This window comes from Natator depressus, chromosome 8, assembly GCF_965152275.1.
Source record: "Natator depressus isolate rNatDep1 chromosome 8, rNatDep2.hap1, whole genome shotgun sequence".
NCBI lineage: Eukaryota > Metazoa > Chordata > Testudines > Cheloniidae > Natator > Natator depressus.
Window position 1 is genome coordinate 65,003,217 of NC_134241.1, and position 15,106 is coordinate 65,018,322.

A 15,106-nucleotide genomic window follows, 5' to 3' on the forward strand; every position below is an offset into this window, starting at 1 on the left:
TTAAACACAGATCCTAAACAAGGTCCAGATGGTACAAAATGCAGTATTCCAACTTAGTAACACTGGTCACCATGGGCATGTCACCCTGTTGCTCTACTCTTTACACTAGTTCCCAGTTGAAGAAAATCTAATTCAAGGGCTCTTCTCCTGATATCCAAAGTCCTCCATGGAATGACCTCTAGCTACCTAAGAAACTGCCTCTCCCGCTATCATGATGTTTTCCCACATCTAAATTCCACTGGCACTAAGTATCAATCAAAAGGAGGAAGCCTGTGAATGTAGCAAGCAGATCTTTTAGAGGAACTATACCTAGACTGAAAGAAAAGGAGTACTTGTGGCAATTCACAACCAGAAAAAATAAGAATGACTAGTAACTACACTATGTTCAGAATCAAATGCAGATCTATATAGCTTATTTCCCCCTCTCTATGTCCCACACACATACACAACAGAGAAGGGGAAAAAATCGCCTTCAATTAATCAAGCTATGTCTCCTGTGATGGCAAAGGGAGACAATTTTTGTTTTTTCTATTTTTTAAAAGACTCAGGAGGCACTCAAGCACTATAGTGTTGGGGTCCATGATGTAAGTTACCACATAGATTTGACAGATCAGACACATTCAGATGTGTGTCACTCCTGATTATGCAACATTTTAGGTGTGATCTGATTATATAGTGCCTTCAATCATCCAGATGTATCACCTGGAATTTCAAAGAGGCACAACCACCTTAGGTGTCCAACTGCCATTAAAAGTCAATATGAGCTGGATGCCTAACTCCCTTAGGTCCCTTTGAAAATTGCAGACATTTTACATAGCAACACAGGCCAAAGAGTATTTTATCAACATGTATTTTGTATTCTATCTAAATATATTGCTAATATATCTTTGAGGGGGGATGGGCTGTATACAGAGAGTGAGGAAGGTTGACATGACAGCAGGGTTAGTTAAGACTAAAAGTTTAAAATCCATCCCTTTTTAACTATGGTTTTTGTTTTTGAATTTGATAGTGAGAAAAACCTTAATTTTCTTCCTATAGTTAATTGCTCTCTCCAGTTCCGCACTTTTCATTACAGGACAAAGTTTACATAGCTCAGATGCTGCAAAGAGAGTAAAATACCAAAACAAAACCTATTAGCCAGCCATCAGCTTGATGTGAGAAACTACTTCTATAGTATTTGGAGTTTGCACAACAAAGAGATTTGAGAGTGTCCCCTTTGAGCAATGATTTATGTTATATGCTTTTGGATCATTTACTACTATGGTCTCTAAATTATCCTTATTTCATTTTGATTTGGCTTTAAAAATGCTTAAGATTGAAGATACATGATCTTTCTTGTTCCAATATAATTTGTAACTACTTAAGGAATATTACTTCTGCAGCAAGATTAATCTCTCAGTTTATTGCTGCTTTCATTTTCTGAATTTTTGACAAATAAGTAATAAAGAAAATATACATTTGTAACTGAGCTATTTGTTTAGATATAAAATTCAAGTGTTCAAAATTAGGTTAAAGCTTAAACAGATCAATGAGCTATAACTATATCCACCAAATCTATTCTCTTCAGAAAAAGCCTGTACGATAACGTGTTACAATTTTTGTATACTCACAAACTTTCACTTTTATGCCCCAAATTCAACTCCATCCCCAACCCTGCACAAATGCAGTAGTGCAAGCCTATGAACTATCCCCAGTACTAGTACTCATTTTGTAAAGATACGTTTGGCCATAACATGTCAAGACTACCATATTTCCCCAAATGTAATTTTAACAAAATAAAGATCCCAATACTGGCAACAGATGCAATACTCTGTTGGCTGAGAGTGCTTGGCTTGGGAAGGCCAGGCAACCATTCCTTTCTCCCTTCACAGCTGTCTCAATGGAGTCAACAGCCTCTCGCCCACGGAACAGCAACTTTCATGCATTCCTGTTTTTCCGGAGAAGGTAACCCATTATCCAACTGCATTGCGAGGCACGGCGAGATCTGAGGTGGGTCCGTTTGGGGCCCTCTTTTAGAAGGCAGAGCTCCCTGGAAGGGCAGGCCCTCAGGCAGCAGCTCAGGGCTGACTCCAGCCACTTGTAGACGCTGCGGCTGCAGGTGGCTAACGGGGTAGTCTGTACACTAAGCGCGGGCTCCCTGGGCTCGGCAAAACAGGGCCCCACTAGGACCTCAAGGCCGTTGCCCTGCACCTGGCCCGGTGCGTCAAGGGGCCGTTAGCAAGGCCCCGAGACATTCAAAGCAGGCATGAATGACCGTACTTCCCCTAATCAACAGGGGGAAGAGTCTATTCCACTAGCCCCCTCGTAGCCCCCGCACCACTAGGGAAGGGCCCCGGCTTGGGGAGGGAGAGCGGACAGCTCCTGGGGTACCAAACCCCATCTCCGGGGACTAATGCGCGGGGGGAATGAGAGAAGGGCTCCTCCACTAGGAGACTAGCCCGCCCCCGGCCTCCGCGCAGCTGCCTCACTTACCTGCCCCCAGGCAAGCGCACCAGCGGCCGCCGCCCTCCAGCGCCCTGTTCGAATGCGCCGCGCCGCCCGCGATTGGCTGCAGCCCTGGTCGCGTCATACGCAGCACGGCCGGGGCGGGCCCTAGCAGTTGTCTGGGGAACGGTCTTCCCTGCTGCGGCCTCGGCGCTCATGCTCCGGGGAGCGGGGAGATCGCTGCCGGCCCCAGTGAGGGAAGCTCCCCAGCGCGCCAAAGTCTGCCCCCAGGGAATCCCCCTGCCCGAATGTCCTGCTCTTCCCAAGGGCTTTGTGACAAAATGACCTTGCGCGCTGAAGCAACTGGCCTTCCGTGGGAAAGCAGGTGAAACCCTCCTTCGCACCGTGCAAGGTTTAGGAGCAAGAGAGGCAGAGTACCCTCAAGCAACTGCTAAGAATTTCCTTTGAATATTTGTTCTCACATTTCTTTTTAACGAGCCGTTTGGAAGCTGGGAGAAAGCGCCCCACCTGAAAGTGTCCCTGCCAGTCTTAAAAAGAAGAGGAGGACTTGTGGCACCTTAGAGCCTAACACATTTATTTAAGCATAAGCTTTCGTGAGCTACAGCTCTGTAACCAGAGTGATCACTTAAGGTGAGCTATTACCAGTTTGGGGGGGACCCTTTTGTAGTGATAATCAAGGTGGGCCGTTTCCAGCAGTTGACAAGAACGTCTAAGGAAGGGGGGGGGGTCTTTTGTGGACGCAAATCAGACATCAAGAATTATAACATTCAAAAACCAGTTGGAGAACACTTCAGTCTCTCAGGTCACTTGATTACAGACCTAAAAGTGGCAATACTTCAACAACAAAACTTCAAAAACAGACTCCAACGAGAGACTGCTGAATTGGAATTAATTTGCAAACTGGATACAATTAATTTAGGCTGGACTAGAGACTGGGAGTGGATGGGTCATTACACAAAGTAAAACTATTTCCCCATGTTTATCCCTCCCTTACCCCCCACTGTTCCTCAGGCATTCTTGTCAACTGCTGGAAATGGCCCACCTTGATTATCACTGCAAAAGGTTTTCTCCACCCCACTCTCCTGCTGGTAATAGCTCACCTTACCTGATCACTCTGGTTACAGTGTGTATGGTAACACCCATTGTTTCATGTTCTCTGTGTATATAAATCTCCCCACTGTATTTTCCACTGAATGCATCTGATGAAGTGAGCTGTAGCTCATGAAAGCTTATGCTCAAATAAATTGGTTAGTCTCTAAGGTGCCACAAGTACTCGTTTTCTTTTTGTGAATACAGACTAACAGGGCTGCTTCTCTGAAACCTGCCATTCTTGGCTCTTATCCCATCTCCCCTGCTCTGCACCATTTTCAGCTACTCACACAAACGTTAGCACCTGCTTCCACGCTGCTCCATACACAAATACCCTCTCTGAGCTGGCCCCCTAAGGCCAGAGCCTTCTCTTTCAGATCTGTGCTCAGGACCTCGCTGTGCTACAAATCCTATAATAAATCAATCTATTACTAGTTGCTAGGTTGAGTTGCTGATTAAGATAATTGATAATTCATTTATAACTAGCTGCTGAAAGCCTGTGCTGTTACCCCACTGTGATTCATAAAGCCGTGTGTGTAAAAAAAAAAACCTGCAAATGGCAGAGACCTTAAAACTAGTGGTGAAGAGCATTCAGAGCATGTACAAATGGTTAGGCAATAAATCTTTTTTGAATGGTCAAAGATTACTTCTGCTACCTTGCATTTGATTTTAAGAAAAATATAAACATTACTAAGATTTTGCAGTACCTATGAGATAAAAAATAGTTAGATGAGAGTCTTACTTTTTTTTAAAAAATGTGTATATTATATATATATATATATATATATATATACACATACACACACACACACATATATATATATACACACACACAGAGTGAAATTATGGATGACAAGATATTAATCCACAAAAGGAAGGGCTTTCTGAGTTAATGTCATAGCCTTAACATTTAGTATAGTATATAGTGTACCAATTTAACTGATACCTTCTCTGTTGAAAGATTCTATCCTTCCCTTCCAAATGAACTCAGTGGTTTGTTTTTGTTTTTTCCCCATATCTGGGAAATAATCCTATTAATCAATAATCCTATTATTGTTTACAAATTCCCTTTTCTTAAGTGCCATACAATTCAAACTGATATGCCTTTGCCAGGCATGATCAACTCCATAACATTTTCTTCAGAGAGCTCCAGTGAAATCATTTTGACAATATAAAGTCATTGTCATATATCAGTTACATCCCACAAGAGATGAAGAGGCAACTTCCATCTGAAGCAAACTTAGTTCAGCTCAAACTGAATCAATTGTCCAAAGATTTCTTTTGGCTCAGATAAATAGAGCTGCTTCCTTCAGACCACAAGGATCTTCGTTTAAGACTTGGCTTTAGGATAAGCCACCAGATGCGGTACGGCACTTGTCTAATTGTCTATGTCTGATCTGGTGTCTGGCCAACAATTGGGGGACAAAACAAATCATATAATCTATCTCAATTAAAATTAATAACCCTTCCACTACTCTACTCTTTCTCTACATTAAGAAAACATTATAATCCAGGGTTTTTTTTAATTTAGTTATTGCTTCATATTGAGCAAAATTACCAATTATTCTCCCACAAAATTTCCACAGAAAATAATCCTAAAAACAGGACAGTAAAGCTGTGTTCTATACATGCTATATGCAAATACAATATCCCACCCATGTTCTTTACTAGAAAAATACTGCTAGCTGTTTCGGTTATCAGAATATTCATCAGTTGCATAATCTTATATGTTCTGAGTAGTTTTCCAGTTGGTCTTAAAGCATTCAGCTCTCTTATAGGGCAGGTAAAACAAAACAGCTGGTATTCAGAAATATTGTACATCAGCCAAACTAAAATACGAGACAAGGTAAAAATATTCCAGCAGAGGGAGACAAAAGGAAGGATAAAGTTCAAAAGCAGCAGCACAGTAAAACAAGACATGACTGTTTTCCTAATCTTAATCAAACTATGTTAACAAAGCAGTATCTGGAACACAGTACAAATCAGGATGAAATATTAAATACAATATTTTAGCATAAATATTAGTATTTGGCACTGATCAAATGGAAAATAATTTAAAATGTAAACATAGCATTCAAACTTGGAAGGGCTGAATTCTGGTAAGTGCAGACAGTGCTGTGTCATTTCCAGTACGTGCATATGCACATTCACACAAATCTTGTCTACATGAGAACATCCAGGAAACTTAATTTGAATTAACTAAAGATGTTAATTTGAAATGGGTTAAACAAACATTCTCTGTTATTCAGAATTAGTGCCCTTAATTTGGTGTAGTTTAATTGACTCTGGAATTGAATTAAGGTCACTTTAATTCTGAATGAGGATGTTCACACTGGGTTAATGTGGTTTCACTAATCCACTTCAAATTCACACGTTTAGTTAATTTGGATTAATTTTCCTGCATGTCCTCATATAAACAACCTCATACAAGATAAAAGCAGTATTGATAATGTATTGGTATTCTGGCTGTTAACCTGAAGAGGGCACACCTTCTGAAGTTCCTAAACTGTGGCCCATGGACCACTGGTGATCATATAACAGCTGTTTTTGTTTTGAAATGAGACAAATGGAATAGATTAGTGGGGGGAGATGAAATAGAGCACAAACAGAGAATGACAACTTTCTTCAAAAAGGACAAAACATTTAATGCACTAAAGAGAGCTAAAACTACATAATTTCCTAATGATGCTCTTGTTGCCACATGGATGTTATGTTATGAATGGGAGGGTAGGTGTCTGCAAGACAACTGCTAAGAAGCGGTTCATACTATAAATTAGAGAACTACTGATATATAAGTAGGAATAAATAGCTCAGTAGCAGTGCCTAGGAGCAACATCTATAGCAGGTCAAGGTGGCCAGCTGGTGAAACATGTGGACAATAACCCCTTACCTCCATTATGCCACTCCATAACTCCAGTTTTAGAGGTCCACTAAAGGAAAGGTTCTTTACAGTATTTCAGGGGATGCAGGATTGGGGAAGACATGTTCCTCTGTTTTTTTGCATACCACATAAAAAGGAACCCATGCCTTTGTGAATTCCATATTGGATTATTGTCTGAGATTTCCTTGAAGACCCTCCGGAAGTTTTAGATAGTGCATTAGGATGGACATGGAAAATGTGTCACCTTATCACCAGAGATTGCAATGGCTTCCAATTAGTCTCCAGCTGCAATTTAAAGGTGCTGTGTTCTCAATAAAGCACTATATAATGTAGCTGCTGATAAAGAGGGAGAGAGTGATCTCAGAAATTATCATCTCAGTTGAGATAAGTGGGTGCACTTTCTGCTAACAGATCTTAGATTTGAATTGCAGTGGCCTGGAGGGAAGGCTGTATCTAAATTTGTTTCCAGGATAGGTCTGAAAAAGCCAGTCTTTTGAGATTCAGGGTATAGTACAAAGCTCTATTTATTCCACGCTTGGGCTGCTGGGATGACATGGAGTGAGCTGTGGTCGGTGTGGAATAGGTTTTATGTTTGTTTTTTTGCTTTTATCAACATTAGTTTTAATTGTGTTTTTACATGTGTCCAGACGCTTGCAAAGGATGCATTTTTATACACCGAAAGATATATATCTATATATATATCTATATATATATCTATATATATATTATATATATCTAACACAAAACAACTTACTTTTGAGCTATCTTCAACCAGCGGGTTACTTTAGTACGAATGCAGACACTAAATAAAGATCTGCCTACATAGCAAATATGTGTTGTCTTTCCAGAGGAAAAAGGCATGTTTCCATAAACCTCTGTTTTCATGTACTGTATAATTCCACACCCATCCACATGCCTATACAAGTTTACATAAGACTTCAATTTTCCTGTACTTATTCAGCATTCATTCTGTAGTCTGACTCGCTCAGAAAAAATGCCTGAGTAGGATAAGAGTTGTGTTTTTTTAAAATAGGATGGATAAAAATGGACTGTTCTCTCCTGAAGTTTCATTAATGATGGGAAGATGGTACTTTATTCTGTAATGAACTTGGTTTTTAAAAGACACTGCAGGGTTTGGGCAATATACACAAAATAAATTTAAAATATTAATTGATGGGTTTTTATTGAAGGGATTTAAAAAGCTTTGTTGACAGAATCTCTTACAATAGTTTTATTATATAGGACCACAAGCCGGCAAACAGTTATGCACACGCTAAATTTAAGTTCATATGTAGTGCTCTTGAAGTCAATGGGCCACATCCCCAGCTGACGTAAATTGTCAAACTCAATTGCTTTAATGCAACTACAAAAATTTAAACAAATTAAGGATCTGGCCCAATGAGACTACTGTGCTTAAATGTACGCATTTCTTTAAGAGATTGCAGGATCAGAGCCTAGAGAACCAGATTCAATCCTGTTGCGGTCAAGAGCATTTGAAAACTGCTTCCCTGCATGATCTATCTGATTCTGTTGGGGTTTTTTTTAGGGCTGTCAAGCATTTAAAAAAACCTGATTAGGATTAATCGCACTGTTAAATAATAATAGAATACCATTTATTTAAATATTTTTGGATGTCTTCTACATTTCCAAATATATTGATTTCAATTACAAAACAGAATATAAAGTGAGCAGTGTACACTTTGTATTTATTTTTGATTACAAGTATTTGCACTGTAAAAAACCAAAACATATAGTATTTTTCAATTAAACTAATACAAGTACTGCAATGCAACCTCTTTATCATGAATGTTAAACTTACAAATGTAGAATTATGTACAAAAAAAATGCATTCAAAAATAAAACAATGTAAAACTTAAGAGCCTACAAGTCCACTCAGTCCTACTTCTTGTTCAGCCAATCACTCAGACAAACAAGTTTGTTTACATTTGCAGGAGAAAATGCCTCCCACTTCTTGTTTACAATGTCACCTGAAAGTGAGAACAGGCATTCTCCGGGCACTATTGTAGCTTGCGTCACAAGATATTTACGTGCCAGATGCGCTAAAGATTCATATGTCCCTTCATGCTTCAACCACCATTCCAGGGGACATATGTCCATGCTGATGACTGGTTCTGCTCGATAACAATCCAAAGCAGCGTGGACCAACGCATGTTCATTTTCATCCTCTGAGTTAGATGCCACCAGCAGAAGGTTTTCTTTTATGGTGGTTGAGGTTCGGTAGTTTCTGCATCTGAATGTTGCTCTTTTAAGACTTCTGAAAGCATGCTCCACACCCCGTCCCTCTCAGATTTTGGAAGGCACTTCAGATTCTTAAACCTTGGGTCGAGTGCCGTAGCTATCTTTAGAAATCTCACATTGGTACCTACTTTGCGTTTTGTCAGATCTGCAGTGGAAGTGTTCTTAAAATGAACAACATTTGCTGGGTCTTCATCCAAGACTGCTATAACATGAAACATATGGCAGAATGTGGGTAAAACAGAGCAGGGGACATACAATTCTCCCCCAGGGAGTTCAGTCACAAACTTAATTAACATTTTTTTAACTAGTATCAGCAGCATGGAAGCATGTCCTCTGGAATGCTCGAAGCATGAAGAGGCATATGAATGTTTACCATGTCTGGCATGTAAATACATTGCAATGCTTGCTACAAAAGTGCCATGCAAAATGCCTGTTCTCACTTTCTGGTGACATTGTTAATAAGAAGAGGGCAGCATTATCTCCTGTAAATGTAAACAAACTTGTTTGTCTTAGCAATTGACTGAACAAGTAGGACTGAGTGGACTTGTAGGCTCTGAAGTTTTACATTGTTTTGTTTTTGAGTACAGATATGTAACAAAAAAATCTACATTTGTTTAAATTGCACTTTCACAAAAAAGAGTGCACTATAGTACTTGTATGAGGTGAACTGAAAACTACTATTTCTTTTATCATTTTTACAGTGCAAATATTTGTAATAAAAATAATATACACTTTGATTTCAATTACAACACAGAATACAATAGATGTGAAAGTGTATAAAAACATCCAAAATATTAAATAAATTTCAATTGGTATTCTATTGTTTAACAGTGCAATTAAAACTGCGATTAATTTTTTTGAGTTAATCACGTCAGTACATTGACAGCCCTATTTTTTTTATAGTATAACATTCCACCCTTACAGCCCAATCATGCCCCATTAACAGAATGAGATCACAATTTCATGTTTTAATTACTAGATCTAATTTTTCTCATTTCTCTAATATGAAGTTGAAGAAACCCACAGTCCTTGCTAGCCCAAATGAAAACCGGGAAAAAAATCTTCTTTATGTTGTAGAGTACTGGAGCAGGATTTTTTTTTTACTGGTTTCAGACGTGATGGCAAGAAGAAACCAATCATTTTTAATAATTCATTGTGACCCATAAATGAAAACTGTGGGGGTGCCCAGTATTGAGGATAATTAGATATTGATTTGAGGGTTAAAGGGACAGTCTTAACTTAAACATTGTTACTTTAACAAGAGTTAAAAATATTTGCAGATAGTAAACATGTCCATGCCAATTAGTTTTACAATCAAATTTTTCTGTTTTAAAAATATTCCTCTCTCCTCCACTGCGGTGCAAAAACCCCACAGAAACAACAAGGAAAGAACAGTGAAAATAACTATATAAGATGTCACCTACACAAAGTAAACAAACTGAAAAAATGCTTTTAGATGTTACTGTACTTTTAGACTGAAGTGCAATTTTTAAATTTGGAATGTCCTTTTAGATCAGGCACTATTTGGGGATGGAGATGAAAATCAGACTCAGGACTTCTCCAGAAAAAAGGTTACACGTTTTAAAAAATAACTTTGAACGCTCTTATACCAATGATATAAATTCATGTTTAATTATTACTGAAATACAGTGCTTTCATTATATTTACACATTTATAAATATAATACCATTAATCACTTCTGAGAATTACTTTTGTCATGTTTTCTAATAATGTCCATAAGATTATCACCTGTTACAAGACTGTTCTGTGATTGTTTAACTTTCTGTTGTTCTTTTCTCTTTTGGTCATGAAGATATGGGGAGTTTAGCAACTGTGGAGGAAGAATCGTGCCTGTTGGTTTTACTCTCTTTACAACATCCCAAAAAAGCTTCTTGCTGTTGTTATTGATAAAAGTAATTGCAGTTCCACTGTGACCCAGCCTTCCTGCTCTTCCAACCTGCAAATGAAAACAAAGTTTATTTTAAATTAGCATTAGTAATCTATCTCCCTTCAGAATAAAAGAAGACGGCTTAAACTCCATTGTGTGATAGTTTAAAAATCTATTTTTGTTGCAGCAATACTGTATATTGGGTGTTCTTACATGAAACTGGATATATAGTAGGACTGTCAAGCGATTAAAAAAATTAATCGTGATGAAAAAAATTAATCACGATTAATTGCATCATTAATTGCGCTGTTAAACAATAGAATACCATTTATTTAACTATTTTTGGACATTTTCAAATATATTGATTTCAATAACAACACAAAATACAAAGTTTAGAGTGCTCACTTCATTTTTGATTACAAATATTTGCACTATAAAAAACAAAACAAATAGTATTTTTCAACTCACCTAATACAAGTAGTGTAGTCCAATCTCTGCCATGAAAGTTGAACTTACAAATGTAGAATTATGTACAAAAAACCTGCATTCAAAAATAAAACTATGTAAAACTTTAGAGCCCACAAGTCCAATCAGTCGTACTTCTTGTTCAGACAATTGCTCAAACAAGTTTGTTTACATTTGCAGAAGATAATGCTGCCCACTTCTTGTTTACAATGTCACCTGAAAGTGAGACAGGCATTTGCATGGCAATGTAGCATGGTCTTGTAGGCTCTAAAGTTTTACATTGTTTTGGTTTTGAGTGCAGTTATGTAACAAAAAAACCTACATTTGTAAGTTGCACTTTCATGACAAAGAGATTGCACTACAGTCCTTGTATGAGCTGAACTGAAAAATACGATTTATCATTTTTGCAGTGCAAATATTTGTAATAAAAAATAATATAAATTGAGCACTGTACACTTTGTATTCTGTGTTGTAATTGAAATAGATAAATTTGAAAATGTAGAAAAATCAAAAATATTGAATAAGTTGGTATTCTATTGTTTAACAGTGCGATTGATCACAATTTTTTAATCGCGATTAATTTTTTTGAGTTAATCACATGAGGTAACTGCAATTAATCTACAGCCCTAATATATAGTATTGTCATGGGCAAGTCAGTACTCTGAATGCTCTACTAGCTCTTAGTTGTTTCACAAAAGTAGTGAGGTCTAATAGGTTGGAACTAAGCAAAACATCAAATATTGTTATATGGGTAAGCAGAGTTCCCATTCATTATTTCATTGACATTTCAGTTTTTTCCAACAAAAAAATGAAAGGAGAAGTAATAATGTTTAGTATACACATATGCTTTAAAAAGGTATAGGAACTGAGATACTCCTTCACATTGAGGTGGAGAGGGAGAGCTACATAAACACCATTGGCAAATAGAGGCATTATTTTTTATAGTGTTCCTCCATTAATTCAGACTGAAGGTTTGGTGTTTCTTGCATAGGATGGAGGAGAGATTCTTCAGGATTCCCTTCTTCCTGCCCTCCTAAAGGGAACTTTTCCGGAGGTACGTCCATCCCTATGCGTGCATCTTTCAATTCAGATCATGCATGGTCTTGCTAAAACATTGTTGGAAAAATAAAACAAGTATCTCATGTATGTTTAAGATACACGTATCTCTTTACCTGATGTACGTATTCGTCCATGCTTGAGGGCATATCAAAATTTACTACCAGTTTGACATTGACAAGGTCAAGTCCTCGCCCAAGGACTCCAGTGCTTACTACGACTTCATATTTTTCCTGAAATAATCCCTGAAGGGTGGGAAACAAAATAAATTATAATTACTTTCTATGTATGCTTTATTTCCTTGCAATTCCCCTTTTGAGACCTGCTGTAAAAGGGCAAGATACTGTTGGTTCAAATAAAGGGCAGTGTCATAACTTGCACAACAGACTATTCTGCTGCTGAAAAAAGACGAAAAATAGTGCCCTACTGTACTCTTGATTTATGTAGCACACACAGAAATAAAATTTTGTGATTCAATGAGTCCTGCTTAAAATGATACAAAACACCAATTCAGCAAGGCACAAAACCAGTCACAGACTAACTAATGTTTAAGTCAATTCCCATTTAAAATAAATAATAATAATAGAGTAATCTAGAGTATTTAAAATAGCCACTTTCTTGAAGTATTAGTAGAAATACAGTCTGTGCTCTCATTTCAGTTTTCCATAAACTCTAGCATTCATTGTGAAAACTCAGTAATACAAGACAGATGTAAGTACTTTCACTATGCATTTCCTTCACCCCAAAGAACAATATTCTGAAGAATAAAAATTATGCCTGGAGTTTAAAAACAAACATTAAATCCAGTGGTCTCTGGAATTGCATTAGTCAGCTTTTATATAAGTGACAGACAACGACAAGATGCCTACTTTACTAACTCATTAAAACTAAATTATCTTTTTAAAAAGAAGATGGAATGTTTCATAGTGACGTAGAGATCTCTATTTTAGGAAGTACAAACCTGCAATATATTTGTTCTTTCAGTTTGTGATTTATCAGAATGCATCGATATGCATTGTAATCCTGTGATTTTATGAACAGCATCACTCAGAAGATCTGCTCCAAGCTTGCAGTCCACAAATACCAATACTGGAGGTTTGAAGAGTTTCTTATCCTGTAAAATTAAAATAGTTGTGTAAAACCTACTGTATCAGCATAGTTTTTTTCTGGTCAACCACAGCTATTTATTTACAATTGCTCATTTTCTCTTCAGTAGATTTTATACATTAGATTGAAACAAGCATATTTATTTTTTTTAAAAATCCTCCAACGCCTAATAAAAAAAAGGACAAGATTTAAGCCCTAATCCTGAAAATACTTGCACACGTGTGTAATGTTACTTATGAGTCAAATTAAACACATGCATAGGGGTTTGTAAAATCAGGTCCCTAGTTTGCCTTGAAACAACTTCAGAAATAATCTTTTTGAAGATGTGTTTTAAATACAAAAATGGTGAGTTTTTAAAATGTGAAATAGATCTGAGTTTCACTTAAATGCACATATTAATCTCTTACATAACTGCAGCTAAGATTACTTCAGAATGCTCATAAAATAAACCTAGAATTATTGTGAGGATTAAGGCCCTCACGTCTTTTTGTTTTATCAGGGAACCCCCAGGGAGACATTCTTGAACGTGGTGGGGCAGATAACGTACTGTCCATTACTGCTCGTTTGCCTCACACACATTTGCACTAGATAGGCAAGAGCTAAATTAAACTAAATTAATTAAACTTTATTCACTACAAGCATAGAAATAATTTGCTAAATAAAACACTATACTAACATTTAATATTTCAAATAGTTTTTTCTTTTTAGATGGTTCTTCTACCCACAAGATAATCTGGCGAACATTGGAACATGGCAGATTCTTTTCTCCAATGGTTATTCTCACAGGATTCTGCAGAAGTTGATTTGCCAGCTGCTCAATGCCAACTGGTATTGTGGCTGAAACCAATATGGTCTGACGATCACTGGAGGTGTTTTCCAAAATATCCAGCACTTGTTGCTGGAAGCCCATCTTTAACATGGTATCAGCCTAAATGAAAATATTAATTTAAGACAGTATGATGTTTTTCTTAATAATTTTTAGTATACAAAAAGACACAGGGAAGCTCTGACGATCATGCACTATTCTTTAATTGACATAATCAACACTAGTGTAGCGACACTGTCACCACATTAAAATCAGTTCTGATTTGAGTAGTCAGAAGAAAAGCTATGAAGAGGGATAGACACACTTCTTCTGTTGACACTCGTGGGAATCTGTGGCGGAGCTTGCGCTCCTATCAGTTATGTAAACTGACATGACTACAGCCACTCAAGCATCTTTTACATAATACTAAATTCACTTTTTAACCCTGAGAAGTATAAACTATATTTTAATAAACATTGTGTTTAGTTGACAATCAACCACCTCGCCTGGGACTCCAGTTAAACCATTTATTAGACACTATGGCCCTAATCCAGCAAAGCATTCAACCACGTGCTTAACTTTAAAGCATATGCTAAATTCCGAGGAAGTCAGTGGGACTACACACAAACTTAAAGTTAAGGACTTGCATAAGTGCTTTGCTTGATCAGGACCTATATTAGGCAGCCACTTTTTATTTAACAGTCAGAAATATGAGAGCTCTAACAGTGGCCATTATCACTGTATTTTGATAACACTTGTTTCTAATTACAGTATTTAACTTTATATGAACTTACTTCATCCACAACTACGATTTTAATACCATGGAGCTGAACAGAGCTTTGTTTTAAAATATCTAATAGTCTTCCAGGTGTTGCTATTATAACCTATCAGAAGAAAGCAAAACATTAGAAAAGCAAGCTAATATGAGTTAAAGCTATATGAAAATTGTATGCAGTCCTTGAAAAATAATATGTTTGACATTAGCACTTGCAAGCATTGGACGACAAAAATGCAAGCTTTCTGTTTTTGTTTTTAGTAGGGACAGAAGGTGGGTGACTATCAAGGGTACGTTACAGTTACAGCACATTTGTACTAATTATCTGTATTTATG

At 37.3% G+C, this 15,106-nt stretch overlaps 2 protein-coding genes across 4 annotated transcripts in view; both read right to left on the reverse strand.

Moving 5' to 3' along the window:
- KIF14 (kinesin family member 14) overlaps nt 1-2,542 on the reverse strand; it is an 81,033-nt gene extending 78,491 nt beyond the window's left edge. Inside the window, exon 1 of the mRNA XM_074961191.1 lies at nt 2,473-2,542. The gene's annotated coding sequence lies outside the window, so the exon portion shown is untranslated. The remainder of the gene's footprint in view (nt 1-2,472) is intronic.
- Nucleotides 2,543-8,619: 6,077 nt separating this feature from the next.
- DDX59 (DEAD-box helicase 59) overlaps nt 8,620-15,106 on the reverse strand; it is a 61,649-nt gene continuing 55,162 nt past the window's right edge. For all 3 annotated transcript variants that reach the window (XM_074961205.1, XM_074961204.1, XM_074961206.1), the window contains exons 4-9: nt 14,790-14,879; nt 13,867-14,118; nt 13,045-13,197; nt 12,200-12,328; nt 10,424-10,631; nt 8,620-8,876 (exon numbers count right to left, since the gene is read on the reverse strand). In XM_074961205.1, coding sequence (XP_074817306.1) covers nt 8,635-8,876; nt 10,424-10,631; nt 12,200-12,328; nt 13,045-13,197; nt 13,867-14,118; nt 14,790-14,879 — 1,074 coding nt within the window. In that variant the 3' untranslated portion in view covers nt 8,620-8,634. The remainder of the gene's footprint in view (nt 8,877-10,423; nt 10,632-12,199; nt 12,329-13,044; nt 13,198-13,866; nt 14,119-14,789; nt 14,880-15,106) is intronic.